This window comes from Microcaecilia unicolor, chromosome 11 (assembly GCF_901765095.1).
Source record: "Microcaecilia unicolor chromosome 11, aMicUni1.1, whole genome shotgun sequence".
NCBI lineage: Eukaryota > Metazoa > Chordata > Amphibia > Gymnophiona > Siphonopidae > Microcaecilia > Microcaecilia unicolor.
Window position 1 is genome coordinate 166601934 of NC_044041.1, and position 18394 is coordinate 166620327.

The window sequence follows — 18394 nt, forward strand, 5'->3', positions numbered from 1 at the left end:
GCTCAGAGAAAACCATACTTTCGATGCAGTTTTTCAGTCTTTAGAACTTTTTAGTTTTTCTGCCAATTTTTTTCATAGCCTTTTTTAAAGTTAAAACCCACAGCTGTTTTATTTGCGAAACCTGTCAAACAAGTAATCGCTTGTTTTAAAGGTTTTCTCATAGTCAGTACATCTTAGTACTAACGTTCCCCCGAAAAATTCCACACTTTGGCGATGGGACCACGGTTCTCCCTTCCTTCCCCTCTGTTGCGCGTCTGACAATCGCAGCGGTTGGGCAACATCCGCGACGAGCAAGAGAGAGCGCTGGTAGATAAGGGCGTTGGAGGAAGCTGCACCTGTGCCTGACGTCACACAGGGAAAACTGGGACGTTTAACTCTGCGTCGCTGATCGAGAAGAAACAAGTCACCTGAGTTGTTGATCGTCCGGAAGTTGGGAGAGGGGGGGCGCGAGATCGAGTCCTAGTGTTATTGATTTTAGTAGAGGAACTGGGTGCTAATCCTAAGGAAAATAATACCCTACTACGCCTTTGGCTGGAGCGCTCGCCCCTCTCGAGGGCGGTGGAAGTCTATATTCTTCGGCGCGCGAATAAACTTTTGTGATTTAATTTTTTCTTCTTCTTCTTCTAATTTAACGGCAGTTTTCTTCTCACACGTTCGAGAAGTACTTGATCGGGCGAATGGCTATACAAGTGCTTTTCCTTGGTTCCCTTGTCTTCTTTCTCTTCTCACCGGGTGGGCAGGAGAGTGTCCTGTCGCAGGCAGAAAACGTGTTACCCTGCTCCTCCGACGACGGCCAGTCCCTGCGGACGCAAAAGGGCCTGGGTTTAGAGGGTCCCGTCAGCTCACTGCACGGGGAAGCCGAGGTGCTTCAGCAACTGGAAGAGCCGTCGGGCTGCGCGGAAGCTTGTTGCGCCTCGTCCCGCTGTAACCTGGCTGTCGTGCAGGGTGGTCGCTGCTACCTGATAGACTGCATCTTCCAGGACAAGAATGTCTGCCGCCTGGTGCCTCAGGACGGAGCTATCGCTTACCAGAAAGGTGATGCGGCCGAGCAGACTATCACGGAGGGTAAGAGGGGAACTTCTTAATATGGGGGTGGGGGTGGGGAGGGGAGGTGAACTAGTAGAGCGATTAGCGAAACAGAGGAGAGGGGAGCCCTAAACATCGAAAACAGCAAACTTGAACGTAGGTTGGGGACCCATTAATAATGGCAATTGGAAAGTGGACATGGTGAGGGTATGCATCTACCGATGGGACCGGACTGAGGAAGAATGAACACTAAAAATGGGAGTGGGGTGAAGGCCGCTTCTATTCGAGGGAGAATGAATTGGAATTTAAAGCTTTAAAGGGAGCTCTTTGAGCAGGGACTGTCTTTCTTCTATGTTTGTGCAGCGCTGCTAAAAGAGGGTTCCAGCGCACATCGTGTGCTAAATGGTTTCAGCGCAGGCAGAAATATAAACAACAACAACAAAAAAGTTCCTCGAGTATGTTTAGTTCAGGAAGCTGTACACCAGGTCCAGGGCAGCTGTTTGTACAGCGCTGCGTATGCCTTGTAGCGCTATAGAAATGCTAAATAGTAGTAGTAGTAGTAGCTGAGAGGGGTTGGTTGGAAGGAGTGGCTGTCTATTGCCACCAGGGCTGCTCTTCACAAATCGGCATAAAGGGGGCCCATCCGCCCATTGCTAAATTCAGCCACCAGCCCGAAACCTTGCTTTCCATATCAAGCAGATCCAATCCATAGACTGGTGGGTTGTGTCCATCTACCAGCAGGTGGAGATAGAGAGCAATCTTTTGCCTCTCTATATGTGGTCATGTGCTACCAGGAAATCCTCAGTATTCTCACTATCTAGCAGGTGTGTGGTCACATGCAGCATGGCAATCGCTTCAGCCAGGAGGGTTTCCTTGCTCCAGGCGCTCTCATGTAGAGAGCCGTTCCTGCGGTTCACGGAGGCAGGAGTGTCTATTCGCCCAGTGCCTTCCTGCCCAAGATTGTTTCTCGCTTCCATGTGAATCAGCAGCTTTGTCTACCCTCCTTCCATAAGGAGGATTAGCCAGAGGAGTATCGTGCTCTCAGATGCCTGGATGTTAGACGAGTTATCATCAGATACTTGTAAGTGACCAACGATTTCCGGAAGTCGGATCACCTGCTCGTGCTGTTCGCAGGCCCCCGTAGGGGTCTGCAGACATCTAAACCTGAGGCCAGTTCGAATCCTGTCAGACAATGCCATGGCCATGGCCTATGTCAATCGCCAGGGAGGTACCAGGAGCGCCCCCGTAGCCAGGGAGGCCATGAAGTTATGCCAGTAGGCAGAGACGAATCTGGACCAGCTGTCGGCGGCTCACATTGCAGGAGTCCTGAATGTCGAGGCGGACTTTCTCTGTCGCCATACCTTGGATCCCGGAGAGTGGCAACTGTCTGCTCGGGTGTTCTTGGAGATCACGAAGCACTGGGGCATGCCGACCTTGGATCTGATGGCGACCTCGGCCAATTGCCAAGTGCCGCGGTTCTTCAGCAGAGGACGGGACCCTCGATCTCTGGGGGTCGATGCTGTACTCCAGCAGTGGCCAGTACAGGAGCTTCTCTACGTGTTCCCACCTTGGCCTGTGCTGGGCAGAATTCTCGGCTGGGTGGCCCTGGTGGGTCCAGACTGGCCCAGACGCCCTTGGTATGCGGACCTGATCCAGCTTTCCGTAGACAGTCCTCTGCGGCTTCCAGCGGAGCGGGGCCTCTTACATCAGGGTCCCGTGGTGATGGAGGATCCCTCCCTCTTTGGTCTTACAGCCTGGCTGTTGAGCGGAAGCAGCTGAAGAAGGGCATCTCGGACAAGGTCATTGCCACTATGCTGAGAGCACAGAAGCGCTCTACTTCTACGTACGCCAGGGTATGGCGTACCTTTGTATCATGGTGCGAGACAGGATCACTGTCGCCCTTCACAGCGCCAATTGCTTCAGTGTTGGCGTTCCTGCAAGAAGGTCTGGAGAAAGGCCTGTCGCTCAGCTCTAAGGTCCAGGTAGCGGCTCTAGCTTGCTTCAGAAGTCGCCTGAAGGGTGCTTCCCTGGCTTCTCAGCCAGATGTGGTGCGTTTTCTCAAAGGGGTTAATCACCTACGCCCTCCTCTGCACTCGATAGTGCCTACGTGGAATCTCAATCTGGCACGGGCCGAAGCCCAGTTTGGAGCTTCAGTGTTGTGTTCTGGGATTTCCATATCCCGCCCTGGGTGAGTACTGCTTGGGTACATCCCACCAGTCTATGGATTGATCCATAGTCCCTCCCAGATATCTGTACTGTTTGTTCTAGTTCAGTTATATTTCAGGTTCAAGTTTAGACTTCAGTTCCTGTTCAGGAGGACTTCGAGTTCAAGTTCTTCCACTTGTATTTTCCTGGAGTTGGGACGACTTTGTATTATAGTGAGCTGCTGCTTCTTTCCCCCCGTTTCGACGGTGGTTGGATTCATAACTAAATTATGCCAGTGCTCCCTCCCGTTTCGAGCGGTAGTAGGGTAGCTTTGTTTCCCTCTTGCTTTGGTGGTGATGGGTTATGCCAGCTCCTCCCGTGGTAGCAGGACATGCCAGTTCCCCCCCCCCCCCCCCCCGTGTCGGCGGGTGTGGGTGCCCCCCTCCCCCTGCTTCAGCGGTGGTTGGGTGGCGGAGTGTCCCTTTGTGGGTGTAATTCTCTATGTTTGGTGATTCCTGCGGATGGAGCTTTGATATCGACTATACTGAGGATTTCCTGGTAGCACATGACCACATATAGAGAGGCAAAAGATTGTTCTCTGTCTCCACATGCTGGTAGATGGACACAACCCACCAGTCTATGGATGATTAATGGAAAGAGAATTATCAGGTATGATACATAATTTTACCTTCTCCCCGCGGTCTTCTGTCCTTTAGGGCAGTGATTATCTTAAACTATATTCATCCAGCGTTAGGATCAATGAGGTTTTATGATTGGAGACGGCTTGACATCATAAAGTTGCAGCCATCTCCCCTGCGCAGCCGCCATATTGGGTGACCCCAATATTAACAGACACTATTGAAAACAGTACCAAACTTTGTGACTGTGTATGTGTGGGGGGGGGGGGGTTCGACAGCTTGCTTATTTATTTGAAAGCTTCCCATATGTAACCTGAGGTAGTTTTTTTTTGGGGGGGGGGGGCGGCGGCCCGGCCCTGTAACTTTGCTCAGAGGCTCAAGTAGAGCCGGAGCCTTTCTTAAAGTTGCCCTACAAACATCGAATTTTCCAAGAACCTGCAGGCTGTAATTTGCGCTGTAGGACCCCCCCCCCCCCCCCCCCACACACACACAAAAGGTTAAAAAAAGAGACCAAAAATAGTTTTCTATTTTCAATAATAGCACCTGCAATATGGCGGTAAGCGCTGCCACTGACTTTAGCCCAAAGAATGGATTAGATAGGCTCATGTGTCTCCTGTCATAAGACCTCCTTGGTCGGGACCAAAGAGGTTAGTTAAAACAGGAGATGAAGTGACGTCAAAATGTAGATAGTAATGTTTCCCCATCCCCATGCAGCTGTCCTCTCCGCACACTGAAAACAAAGCAAGCTCACCTATGAGCTGCTGCATCCACGGTGTCGTTCTTTATTTTTGGTAGCATTTTTATTTAATCGCATTTATATTTTTGAACATGCCAGCTTGTGCAGTTTACGGATGTACACAGAGGCAGTATAATAGAGGGAAAACTTATATAGGTAGAATACTAATTTGTTATAAATCATAACCAATGTGTTATTTGGAGGGTCTGGTTATAGGGACACTCTAGCACTGTTATATTTGTGCAGAGGTTTTTTTTTCTCCTGGTAAGGGGCCACTAAAACAGAAACATAGAAGCATGATGGCACATAAGGACCAAATGGCCCATCCAGTTTGCCCATCCTCAGTAACCACTAACTCTCTTTTTTTTTTTTTTTTTTTTCCTAAGGGATCCCAAATGCCTGTCCCATTCTTTCTGCAACTCTGACACAGCCCTTCACTGGGAGGCCATTCCATGCATCCACCACCATTTGCATGAAAGCGTATTTTCTTAGATTCCTCCTAAGCCTATTTCCTCTTAACTTGTACAGCGCTGCGTAACCCTAGTAGCGCTCTAGAAATGTTTAGTAGTAACTTCATTGTATGCCCCCTCATTCTAGAGTTTTCCTTTTTTTGTAAAAGGCTCACCTTCTGTACATCAACGCCACTGAGGTATTTAAACATCTCTATCGTATCCCCTTTCTCCCATCTCTTCCAGCGTATACATGTTGAGGGCCCTAAGCCTGTCCCTATATGTTTTATGACTGAGACCACTTACCAATTTTGTAGCCGCCCTCTGGACTGAATTCATCTTGTTTATATCCTTCTGTAGGTGCGGTCTCCAGAATTGCATACGGTACTCTAAATGGGGCCTCACCAGAAACTTATACAAGGGCACTATTGCCTCTTTTGTTCTTTCCTGCTGGGTCATCCAGAATCAGCTGTGTAACATTAGAGTTTCTATCTATTTATTTATGACATTTATATTACACATTAAACATGAATTAGGTTGAAACCTGGGAGCATTTAAAATAATTTTTTTTTCCTGTGTCTACATTACAAAAAAAAATGGCAATTGGGAATTTGCTCCTGTTTTGTGGATTACAGTAGTATATTATAAAAATGCATGTGATTTTTTTATTACTACTATTTAAAAGATAAATATTGAATGAAGGCGGAACTACCTTCATACAGAAGTCCAGAGTCAAAGTGTGCCAACATTGCCTAGTTCAGCACACTGTTAGCCACCAAGTTCATACAAAGTTAATTATGTTCAGTGGAAAATGAGCCTGTTGGCTCAGGCTGCCTGCTTTGTGAATATTCCATCATTGTTTCATTATTGTTACCACGTATTACATAGGGGCATTTGCTTTAAACTTTGTTTTAATTTGTTTATCCATACCTTACATGCACATGACTTTGCTTTTTAAAGCCAAAGGTGAATCCTAAGGATAGTTGAACAATTAGGTATAAGCTGTGTTGTTTCTGACTTTTGGAGTGCTTTGGGTCTTCCTGATCTGTACATCTGCTGTCTGGAGTTTTGGAAGATGGAAATAAAATAAAAATTAAATTTTTGATGTACTCTATAGAAGTTGTTTACTTTTGCAATGTGCGGACACACAAAACTCATCAGATGTACTGATTTTGATAAAATGGGGGAACACCTGAAGAAGGAGCTGTTGGCGTGGAAAGGCTTAGGAGAAGTGGAAAATCAGTGGTCAAAGCTAAAGGCTGCTATAAATATGGCAACTGATTTTTATGCAAGGAAAGTAAACAAAAACATGAGAAGAAGCTTATATGGTTCTCCAAACAAGTAGCTCTTAAAATAAGAGCAAAAGAGGCTTTGTTCAAGAAATACAAAAGAACGCAACGAGACGATCACGGAAAAGATGATCGGATTGAACTCAAGCGAAGAAAGAAAACGGCTAGTGAAAGCGCAAGCAGAAGGAAAAATGGCTAAAGATGTAAAGGTGACAAGACCTTTTTCAGATATATTGGAGAAAGCGGGAATGGCTATGTGAAGTGATGAGGATAAAACGAAAGTGCTATACGATTACTTCGGTGTTCATGGAGGAACATCCTGGAGAAGGACAGTCATCTGCCGAGAGAACATCTGGGAATGGAGTGGATACTGCGCCATTTACAGAAGAAAGTTTATAAACAACTTGAGAATCTGAAGGTGAACAAAGCTATGGGGCCGGATGGGATACATCCTAGGATACTGATACTCTCTGTCCTTTGGAGATTACTACCCTGTGAAAAACGTTACAATTCTCAGTGTGGGTGGAGTTCTGGTGGCACCCGCTAGGGTGTAGGACCGAAAGAAGGTTGGCTGTGCAAATCAATCCCCTTTGAGAAAGCAATCATGAAACTCTGTCAGAGAGTCAAGGGGACTAACGGTTACGTGAGTGTGCTGTAGAAATGTAATTCAATGTTTTCCACTTTTTCATGGGGTGGTAATCTCCAGAGGGTATTAGTTTGCAGATGGCAAAAACACCATATTCTAACTTCATTTATGTAAGATACTGAGGTGAACATTCATAAGAGGTACTGTATTATAAAAACAGGGACCTCATTGTAATTAGGCGCATATGTGATAAATTGGTGTTTTACTATATAGATGCTTATGTACCTGTGCAGCTGTTTGAATAACACATTAAGACAAACAGACAATAACATTTGTATGGTTTGTGTAGCATTCTGGTGATGTAAGCAGCAGTGTATGTACCGTATTTTTCGGACTATAAGACGCACCTAGGTTTTAGAGGAGGGAAATAGGAAAAAGAAAATTCGGACTATAAGACGTACTTTTTCCCTCCTCTAAAACCTAGGTGCTCCGGTGCGTCTTGTCCGAATCCCTCCCTCCGAGTTCGGGATCGCCCTCCCTAGGGTTACTTCCCCTCCCCCCGGCCCTGTCACGACCTCTCCCCTTACTCACGCGATCTTCCCTGGTGGTCTAGTGACGTTGGGGCAGGAAAGAGCCCTCTATTTCCTGCCCAGCGCACTGCTCTGCATCCTCCTGTATGCTGCCTGTGACGGTCTCGGCGAGATTCAAATGGCCGCTGAGAATTGAAGTGGTCTCGCGAGGCCACTTCAATTCTCAGCGGCCATTTGAATCTCGCCGAGACCGTCACAGGCAGCATACAGGAGGATGCAGAGCAGCGCGCTGGGCAGGAAAGAGGGGGCTCTTTCCTGCCCCGACGTCACTAGACCACCAGGGGAGATCGCGTGAGTAAGGGGAGAGGTCGTGACAGGGGGGAGGGGAGGTAACCCTAGGGAGGGCGATCCCGAACTTGGAGGGAGGGTGGGCAGCCTGCTACCTTCGGACTTTTTCCTCCCAAATTTGGGGGGAAGAAAGTGCGTCTTATAGTCCGAAAAATACGGTACATACTCTGAAATAAAATGGGAACGTCTATGTGTGTGAAATGGAAAGGCTCATAGCAACACGAAAACATCGGACAAGTCAATGGCACTCAATATGGCAGTTCTTTGTAAATGCAGTTAACTAGAAAAAGAGAGAGAATGTAGTTTATGAGTGTGGAGGACCAGAGAAAGCACTGGGGGAAGGGGAGGGCCTTGGGGGGGGGGGGTGGAGTCGGAGGGGGGAGAGAGGGGAGGGCGATAGGCAGGGAACGGGAGGTCACTTACAAATAATAATTAAAAAGTTGAAGTATATTCTGTATTTGATTATGCATGGCAAACTCTATTGTGTATTCTTTGTTATGTGCAAACCATACAAGGAGAGACTGGCCGACCTGAACATGTATACCTTGGAGAAACGGGTAACATGATAGAGACGTTTAAATATTTGAAAGGTATTAATCCACAAAGAAAACTTTTCCGGAGACAGGAAGGTGGTAGAACTAGAGGACGTGAATTAAGGTTGAAGGGGGACAGACTTAGGTGTAATGTCAGGAAGTATTTTTCACAGAGAGGGTGGTGGATACATGGAATGCTCTCCCGTGGGAGGTGGTAGAGATGAAAATGGCAATGGAATTGAAACATGCGTTGTACAAACACAAAGGAATCCTGTTTAGGAGGAATGGATCTGTGGAATCTTAGTGGAGATTGGGTGGCAACACCAGTAATTTGGAAGCAAAACCAGAGCGGGGCGGACTTCTACAGTCTATGCTGTGATCGTGACTGAATAGATAGGGATGGGCTAGAGTGTAAATTTTAAGGGGCTTCAACGTTAGCTTCAGAACCTTTAGTACAAGAAGAGTGCTGGGCAGACTTCTACGGTCTGTGCCCTGAGAGTCAAACTCTGGTATACATATAAAGTATTGCATACCATGTAAAATGAGTTTATCTTGTTGGGCAGACTGGATGGACCATACAGGTCTTTATCTGCCATCATTTACTATGTTATAGCTGGTGTGGACAAATAGTCCTGCAAAATCTTTTTACTATGTCATGTCGACTCCGCCCTCTGGCCCTATTTATTTTTCACTAGGCTCACTTTCATCTTAGTTTTGAAGTTTTCATTATGTTGTGAGCCTGGCAGCTAGTGAGTCCCACATGTGAGAATATTATGCTTTCTTGTCCTCAGAGAAAGCAAAGTTACTTATCTGTAACAGGTGTTTTCCGAGGATAGGCATGCTGAGTTGTTCTCGCAACTGGGTCGACGATCTGCGTCTGCCCAGGAATCAGCATAAACATAGCACAAAATAAGTTTGCTGGGACTGACCAAGATGGCACCGAGACCAGATGTATTATGCTGAGCTCTGGAGATTCCTTTTTCCTCTAAGTATTATTTCTTGAATTAATTACGCCAAAGCGAAAGGGAAAGATTAGAGGAGGTTCCTCATTACCCTCTACGGACCCTACTCTTCATCAGTTACCGATTACAGCATATGCAACGCCAACTGCATCCAGGGGCGCTCCTTTGACTGGCACAGAGAGGAGTCTTAGACAGGAAAGTGAGGTTTCACTTAGCCCGAGAAGTCCAGAGAGGCAGGCTCTAGAAGCGAAGAGCATGTTGGGAGGAACGCCCGTCGAGCCCTCGGAAGTCGGGATCTCTGGTCTAGCTAAGGAGGGCTCTTCCCATGTTACTGTGACGCTTCGAGAGGGAGTTTCTCCCGAAAATCAGAACCTCTTAGTTACCCCTTCAGAATCTGGGCAGAATTTGACCGGGCTAGAGGCAACACCTGGAATGCTGATGGGGGTTGAAATGCGGCCTAGCCCTGAGGCAGCCCTGCAGCCGTTGGAAAGACCAGCAAAGGTAACATTGGAGTCCTTATGGTCGGCAGTGGAATCCCTGCATAAGGTTTGTCTGTCTTTGGTCTCCAATACAAAGTCGAATGCCTCAATGATAGAATCGCTTCAATCTTGACTAATCCGTCAGGAATCAAATATGAAAAATTATGAAACATCTTTATCCCAAGTTAAATAGGTGGAATGTAAATTATTACAGAACGCTGATGTTGTTCATCGTAAGCTGGAGAACTTAAAAAATGGAGCTAGATCATTGAATCTGAGAATATTAAACTTTCCTTCCTCAAGGGACTTATTTCACAAATTCTTAAAAGAAGTTCTTCAATATCCTGAGAATGGGCTTCCCCCAATACAAAAACTTTATTTGCCGTCTTCACTAGCTCGAGAAGCCAAGTGGGGGTGAATTCGTCTTCTGATAGTTTGGATGTCTCGGCGCTTTTAGAGAGATCGCAAAATGAGGTGGACTTTCGGGCCACTTTGTTGGTCTCTTTTTAATTTTTCAAGATAGAGGCCTTGATAAGACTTTATCTGTGACAGTCGGTTCCAGTTTTCTTTATAGGAGAAAAGATTGATATTTCCGGATGTCTCCAGATCGACACAGGAAAGAAGGAAGAAATTTCTGTCTGTCTTATTTTTTTATTTTTGTTACATTTGTACCCCGCGCTTTCCCACTCATGGCAGGCTTCAATGCGGCTTACATATGGAACTTTGGAAGGCTAGGTGCTTTGAAAATATGCCTCTTTGGGTGCTAAATTTCAGTTAAGGTTCCCATGTAAATGTGTTCTTCAGATAGATAATACTACCTTTTCATTTTTTTGAACCTTTACAACTTTGATCTTTTTTGAATGCAAGAGTTCCTAAAACTGACTTATGACCTTTTGGACTTGTAGAAAGTAATGATACAGTTGAAATGATCTTTTGTGTGCTATTTTCTTTTTTTCTTCTGTTTCTTCTTCCTCCTCTCAGGAATGGTGTATATCATTCCCCCCCCCCCCCCCCCCCCCCCCCCCCCCGATTGTGGACTACAGCCTATAAATATCACTGTAGAAGAGGGATTATCCCTGAATATTTGTTTCCTTGGAAATTATGGCAGATTGCTTGACAAAGGTTGCTTTGTAATTTTGTAAAATGTTTAAAGAAAAAAAAAAGTTTTCCAGAGCCTTCTGGTGCATGTGCGCGGACTGACTTCCTGCCTGTTACGCGACTGCACTCTTCAGTTTCTTTGTTTCCACTCATGGAGCGGCAGATTAATTCTGTGGCTCCTTTTTTCGTGACCAGAAAAGAGCCTTCAAGTTTTTCATTTGACCTTATCGTCCATTTAAAAAAAAAATCCTTTATTTTTTTTTTTCCTTTCTTTTTTGGTCAGCGACCAAGGTCTCTACCCTCTTTTGTGCCCTTTTTCTTCAGCACAGTTGAGTCTTTTAATTTTGCCAGTGCAGGTTTCCCTTCCATATCATCGAAGACTCCCAGCGGCTTCAAACGTTGTACTCAGTGCAACCGGACCATCTCAGGTACAGATACCCATTCCTGGTGTATCCAGTGACTTGGGCCCGACCATAGCCTGGCTCGTTGTGTCCTTTGTCTTCGTATGAAGAAAAGGACTCAATTGGCTCGAGAAGCCCAGAGAGAGAAACTTTTTGGGGTTCGGTCTGGTCCTTTGACATAGGCATCGACATCGATGGATGCATCAACGTCGGGAGCAGAGGTACACATGGCTGCTGAGAGGCCACTGCAAGCTGGGAGCAGTGAGGCCCCTCGGACCCGACCCTGAGGCAACGTGAGGATTTGACGTCATCCGTGTCAGCACCGAGGAGCCTCCGTGTTCATCGAGCGAAAACGAAACACTGCTACTGTTTCCCCTCGACGATGCCGGGAGCTCTGGGGCACTGAGGGATTCAGCACCCGAGAATCGTCGGTGCCGGGAGGACCGTGCCCTCTCCATACAGGAGGTATCAATGCGTCGGCCTCCCAGCAGTCCGGTTCCTGCTCCCGAGCCTCAACCAATTCTGCCTCAGACTGCTCCACCGGCTCCGCAACCTTCTCCGATGGCAGCTCTCAATGAGCGCATCCGGGCCTTGCTGCCAGAGCTCCTGGAAGGACTGCTGTGCCACTTGGCATCGGGGGTGCTTCCACCTTCTGAGCCTTCTGTTGCAGCGGCGTCTGGCCCCATACCTGAGGTGAGGACCCTGTGCTCGGTGCCGTTTGCGGCTCCGGTGTCGGCTGCCACCCAGGTCGACTCCCCATTGACATCGGTGGAGGAAGCTTCGCCGCAGTCCATGCAGGCGTCGGCCCCTCGACATCGCCATTGGGACCATAGGTCTTCGGCGTCGAGGCAAGTACAGTCTCAGAGGTCACTGAGGGAAGTGCTTTCCAATACTGAAGAGGAGCGCTCGTGGGAGTCAGAGGAGGATCCCAGGTACTTCTCCACAGATGAATCCTTTTGGGATAGTCTCCTTGCAGGTGGAGGGGATGGTTCAGAGGGTATCTCCTCCAGAGAGCCTCTCCTTTGCCTCTTTTGTGAGGGAAATGGCTGAGGCCATTCCATTCCCCGTAGATGTGGAGGATGAGCCCAGGGCTGAGATTCCCCTTTTCTTAAGGTACTCGGGGAAGTCCTTATGCAAAACTGGATGTTCCCCCTGCCTGGTCCCGTGATCCCTAAGAAGACAGATTCCCAGTATCGGATCCACGGAGAACCTGGGTTAATGAGGTCTCAGTTACCCAATAACTCCGTGTTGGTGGATTCCGCTCTCAAGAGAGCCAAGAGGTCTACGGACTATTCTTCAGTGCCCTCAGGCAGAGAATCTAGAACCTTGGACTCTTGGGAGGAAGACGTATCAGGCCGCTGTGCGCGCTGCCATATTCAGTCTTACCAGCTCTTCACAAGCATCCACTTGCGGAACTTGGTGAGACAGCTGTCCAGTTTGGTCAATGCCCTCCCACCAGAGCAGGCCGAACCTTTTCGTCAGGTGGTCAAGCAGCAGAAGGCGTGTCGTAAATTCCTGGCCAGGGGTGCCTATGACACTTTTGATGTAGCATCCAGAATATCTGCTCAAGGTATTTATTTATTTATTTGTTGGGCATTTGTATCCCACATTTTTCCCACCTCTTTGCAGGTATAGCGATGCGCAGACTCTCATGGCTGCGCGTCTCTGACCTGGATCATTCGGTCCAGCAGAGAATTGCGGATGTTCCTTGCCGGGGGGATAATATCTTTGGAGAGAAAGTACAGGATTTGGTTGAGCAGATCAAGAAGCACACGGATGCTATGGCTTTTCTCTCCCGCCAGGCGCCTTCAGCTACAACCTCCTCCAGGAGGTTTTTTGATGGGTCGCGGAGTGCCCCCTATTCCTATTCAAGGCATAGGTACACTCCAGTGTCTCGCCAGCCTACTCAGGCTCAGCCCCAGCGGTCTCGTTCTCATCAACAACTTGCACCCAAGGCCCCTGCTGCTCCCCAGCAAAAACAAGAGATGGGCTTTTGACTGGCTGCAGCAGAGCATAGCTGCAGTAAAAGTGACTGTGCCAGACAGCTTGCCAGTTGGAGGGAAGTTAATGTTTTTTCTTCAAAGGTGGCCTCTCGTAACTTCTGACCGGTGGGTTCTTCAAATAGTCCAGTTAGGATACACCCTCAATCTGGAATACAAACCTCCAAATTGCCCACCGGGAGCTCCATTCCGCCCTTCTAAAGGGCCATTCAGTTGAACCCATTCCACCAGGGGAAGAAGGGCTGGGATTCTATACCAGGTACTTCGTTGTGCAAAAGAAAACGGGGGATATGTCCCATCCTAGACCTAAGGGCCCTGAACAAATTCCTGGTTCGAGAAAAGTTCAGGATGGTTTCCCTGGTCACCCTTCTTCCCATGATTCAGAAAAACGATTGGCTATGCTCTCTGGATTTAAAGGATGCTTACACACGCACATCCTGATAACTCCCAGCTCACAGGAAGTATCTTCGGTTTTGGCTGGGAATGCAGCACTTTCAGTACTACGTACTGCCATTTGGCCTGGCGTCTGCACCCAGAGTGTTTACAAAATGCCTAGCAGTAGTCACAGCGTCGCTAGGCAGACTGGGAGTGCATGTGCACCCAGAGTATTTACAAAATGCCTAGCAGTAGTCACAGCGTCGCTAGGCAGACTGGGAGTGCATGTGCACCCAGAGTATTTACAAAATGCCTAGCAGTAGTCACAGCGTCGCTAGGCAGACTGGGAGTGCATGTGTTCCCTTATCTCGATGATTGGCTGTTGAAGAGCACCTTGGAGGACTGTGCTCAGGAGTCCATGTGGATGACTATTCAGGTGCTGGAACTACTAGGGTTCGTAATAAATTACACCAAGTCCCATCTCACTCCTGTTCAGAAATTGGAGTTCATTGGAGCACTGCTGGACACGAAGACGACTCGGGCAAACAACATTCTGTCCCTAGTGTCGACAGTTTGAGTGTCTCGGCAAGTCAGAGCTCGGCAGATGTTGAGACTCTTGGGGCACATGGCTTCCACAGTTCACATAACACCCATGGCAAGTCTACATGAGATCTGCTCAATGGAACCTAGTTTCCTAGTGATTTCAAGCTGCGGGGAGCTTAGAAGATGTCATCCAACTGTCCACCGATTTTCAGAATTCCCTTCGACGGTGGACGATTCGAACCGATTTGATCATGGGACGTCCATTCCAAATTCCTCAGCCACAGAAAGTACTGACGATGGATGCATCTTTCCTGGGGTGGGAAGCTCATGTAGATGGGCTTCTCACTCAGGGAGCTTGGTCCACCCAGGAATCAGGTCTTCAGATCAACCTCCTGGAGCTTCGAGCGATCTGGAACCTCTCTAAAGGCCTTCAGAGATCGATTGTCCAACCAAATTATCTTAATTCAAACAGACAATCAGGTTGCAGTGTACTATACCAACAAGCAGGGGGGCACTGGATCTCACTTCTGTGTCAGGAAGCCCCCCCAGATGTGGCTTTGGGCATTCCGTCACGACATGTTTCTCCAAGCCACTTATCTGGCAGGCGTAAAACAGTCTAGCCGACAAACTGAGCAGGGTAATGCAACCTCACAAGTGGTCATTGAATATGAGCGTGGGGCACCCCCTCAGTGGATATTTTTGCCACTCAAATCAATCACAATTTCCCTCAGTTCTGTTCCAGGCTTCAGGCCCACGACAGACTAGCGTCAGATGCCTTTCTCCTACATTGGGGAACAGGCCTTCTGTATGCGTCTCCTCCCATACCCCTAGTAGGGAAGACTTTGCTGAAACTCAAGCAAGACCGCGGGACCATGATCCTGATTGCACCCTACTGGCCGCATCAGATTTGGTTCCCTCTTCTTCTGGAATTGTCCTCCAAAGAACTGTGGAGATTGGAGTGTTTTCTGACACTCGGCAGGAGGGTTCGCTTCTACATCCCAACCTCCAGTCTCTGGCTGTCACGGCCTGGACGTTGAGAGCCTAGAATTTTTTTCCTTGTGTTTTTCGGAGGGTGTCTCCCGGGTCTTGCTGGCTTCCAGGAAAGATTCTCACCCAGCTGATGAAATCTCCTTTTGACCCACTTAATTCCTGCCATCTGAATACTTGACCTGGAAGGTCATTTTCTTGGTGGCTGCTATTTCAGCTCGTAGTCAGTGAGCTTCAGGCCCTAGTAGTGGATGCACCTTATGCTAAGTTCCATCACAACAGAGTAGTCCTCCACACACAACCAAAGTTTCTGCCGAAGGTGGTGTCTTAGTTCCATCTGAACCAGTCAATTGTCTTGCCAACATTCTTTCTCCATTCTCATGCCCACCCTGGCAAAAGCAGCTTGCACACCTTGGACTGCAAGAGAGCATTGGCCTTTTACGTGGAGCGGACTAAGCCCTTCAGACAGTCCACCCATTTGTTTGTTGCTTTTGATCCCAACAGGAGGGGAGTCGCCATCGGAAAGCGCACAATCTCCAATTGGCTAGCAGATTGCATTTCCTTCACTTATGCCCAAGCTGGGCTGACTCTGGAGGGCCATGTCACGGCTCGTAATGTCAGAGCCATGGCCACATCGGTGGCTCACTTAGTCAGCCTTCATTGAAGAGATTTGCAAAGCTGCGATGTGGTCTTCAGTCCACACATTCACATCTCACTACTGCTATAATCAGGATACCTGATGTGACAGTTTGGGCAGTTGGTGCTGCAGAATCTGTTTGGGGTTTAGAATCCAACTCCAGCCACCTAGGCCCGTTTTTATTCTGTTTCAGGCTGCACTCTCAGCAAGCTGTATATAGTTTCAGGTTAATCTACGTTTTTGTCCTCGCTGTTGTGAGGCCCAGTTGACCAATGTTTGTTGTTTTGGGTGAGCTTGGATGCTAGGGATACCCCAGTTGTGAGATCAACTCAGCCTGCTTGTCCTCAAAAGCGAAGATACTTACCTGTAGCAGGTATTCTCCAAGGACAGCAGACTGACTGTTCTCACAAACCCGCCCACCTCCCCTTGGAAAATATATGCCTGCTACAGGTAAGTAACTCAAGGGTACGTTTTATTTGATTGACTGCCTCAAGCAATGCCCTCAAGGTGGTTCACGATAATTATAATAATACTTGACAGGATTAAAGAAATACAATATGCAAAACATAAAAGGAAAATTTAATAAAAACATTGACATGGTCACTGTGTCTTATAGGACCCCAAGATCAGAATAGTCCATTATAGCATCGACTAGGTTAGGTGTTAAAAACTAGCTAAAACAAATGTAACTTTGCTTTAAATGTGGTGATTTTTGTCACCATTTGTTCAGCACTGTGGGTTTCAACATTGCTGGGACCAGTACTTGGTCTTCGTAGGTGAGATTCTTTCTCTCTCTCTAAAGTTCCTTCATTCTTACCGAAAGTGTTTTCTCCATTTCACGTGAATCAGGTTGTTTCTCTCTGCCTTTGACAGAAGAATCAATGGAATCTCGATGGAAGCTCTATAAACTGGATATTTTACATGGTGCTTTTGTGAGACCTGGAAGTGACATCCCTTCCAGGGGTCAGATAGGGTTTTCTTCTTGTTTCAGGTTCCACACAGATGGGGCGTGGCTTCCAAGTCATCCATAGCACAGTGAATTGAAGCAGCCTACATTTTAGATGGTGGATAGTGCCACAGGGGCATTCTGCCTACTCCATGCAAGCACAGGCCACCTGGGCAGAGGTCTGGACGATCATGCCAGAAGACATTTGTAGGGCAGTGTTGGATTAATGTTCTGGCCTGGAACACAAAGTCCCCTGAATCACAGCTGCCAAAGGACTCTGTGTTCCTCCACCCCGTGACATACTTTTATGAATCACATTCATCTGGACTGGTCCAATAGGATAAAAAAGAAGGTGAAATTTATTCATATATATTTTTTTCCTTTAATTCTGATAGACCAGTCCAGGACTTGCTCTATTCGCCTTTTCCCTTTGAGCTTTGTTGTAACTGCTTCCATTGGTAAGGGATGGTTAATGTATTCTGCAGTGGTTCTTTAAGGGGTTTATTCTTGAGTTTTATTACATTGAGCTACTTTGGCATTAGCATACTGAAGGTTTCCAGACTGCCCTAGCCCTTCCACAGGTGATGTCTCTGCCTCTGTCTGCTATTAGGGGGACACAAACCCATTCATCTGTACTGGCAACTAACAGGATTCAAGGAAATGAAAATAACGGGCATGAATTCACCATATTTATCTAACGTTATATCTGTGATTAGCTTTTGAGAGCTATGCTTAATCAGTTCCATAATGAACCAGCAGTTACACTTCTTTTAGAGATAGGTAAGCTGTAGGTTGTGTGCATATGATAGTTCGGTAAAGGGATGGGTGGGGTTTGACAGAGGTGGCAGTATTTATAATTTAAAGGACCTACTATATCTGATGGATGAGACGGCTAGTATTTTTATTACATTTTGTTTCAAAGTGATAACTAATGCCCAGAAAAATTTTTTTTTGATAAATTTCATAATTTTTCAGGTGATGAAGACTCAAATGAAATTGTTTCATCAAGTAAAAGATTGGCAGAAGCTAGTTCTATACCAGGTAAGTATTTTTGTGCTTAAGGTAATCAGTGGGTGTTATAGTTACTTTAAATATCTTGTTAAGTTCTTTGCTCAAAGCTATTTCATGCTTGCTGCATGTGGTCCTCATTTGCTATCCTGCGTATAAAATTGCCTTTTGTGAACTAAAAATTCTGTTTAACAAATTAACCTACAAGATAAAAACACATAAAGGTTTTTTTTTCCAGAGGTGCATTTGTCATCTTAAGATTTTGTTTTTTTGATGGTTTTGTTTTAACTCATTCTTTATGAAGGGTTCTTTTGTAAGTAGGCCATTGCTAGGCTTCTGCTCAGTGCAGAAATAGGTGAGTAGACAAACTAGTAGAAGCTCATAAATTACAAGAGAAGGAAATTACATTGGTTCTCTGTTGGGGGGGGGGGGGGGGTTATCAATTGAAAAGCATAAACATTTAGCCTGTTGTCAAGTAAACGATCATTTTGTTTACTTATGAAAACTGCTTTCAGAATGGAGAATGAATTGTTATTGGAAGTAATGACAGCTGACTGCAAATTGATTACATGGGAGGTTTGTTTGTGCCAGTGACTGAAACAGTTAAACACAAAGTTAACAGTGCGTACTAGCATTCTGAGGGTTTTTCCTTCTCTGATACTGAACTCAAGGGCCAGA

At 46.8% G+C, this 18394-nt stretch overlaps 1 protein-coding gene across 2 annotated transcripts in view; it reads left to right on the forward strand.

The window, feature by feature from the left end:
- The first annotated feature begins 331 nt into the window (after window positions 1-331).
- Window positions 332-18394, forward strand: part of SPINT2 (serine peptidase inhibitor, Kunitz type 2) — a 65117-nt gene continuing 47054 nt past the window's right edge. Inside the window, exons 1-2 of one of the 2 annotated variants that reach the window (XM_030217287.1) lie at window positions 332-1065; window positions 17684-17749. In XM_030217287.1, the coding sequence (XP_030073147.1) occupies window positions 678-1065; window positions 17684-17749 (454 nt within the window). In that variant the 5' untranslated portion in view covers window positions 332-677. The remainder of the gene's footprint in view (window positions 1066-17683; window positions 17750-18394) is intronic. The other variant, XM_030217288.1, reaches the window with a different exon arrangement.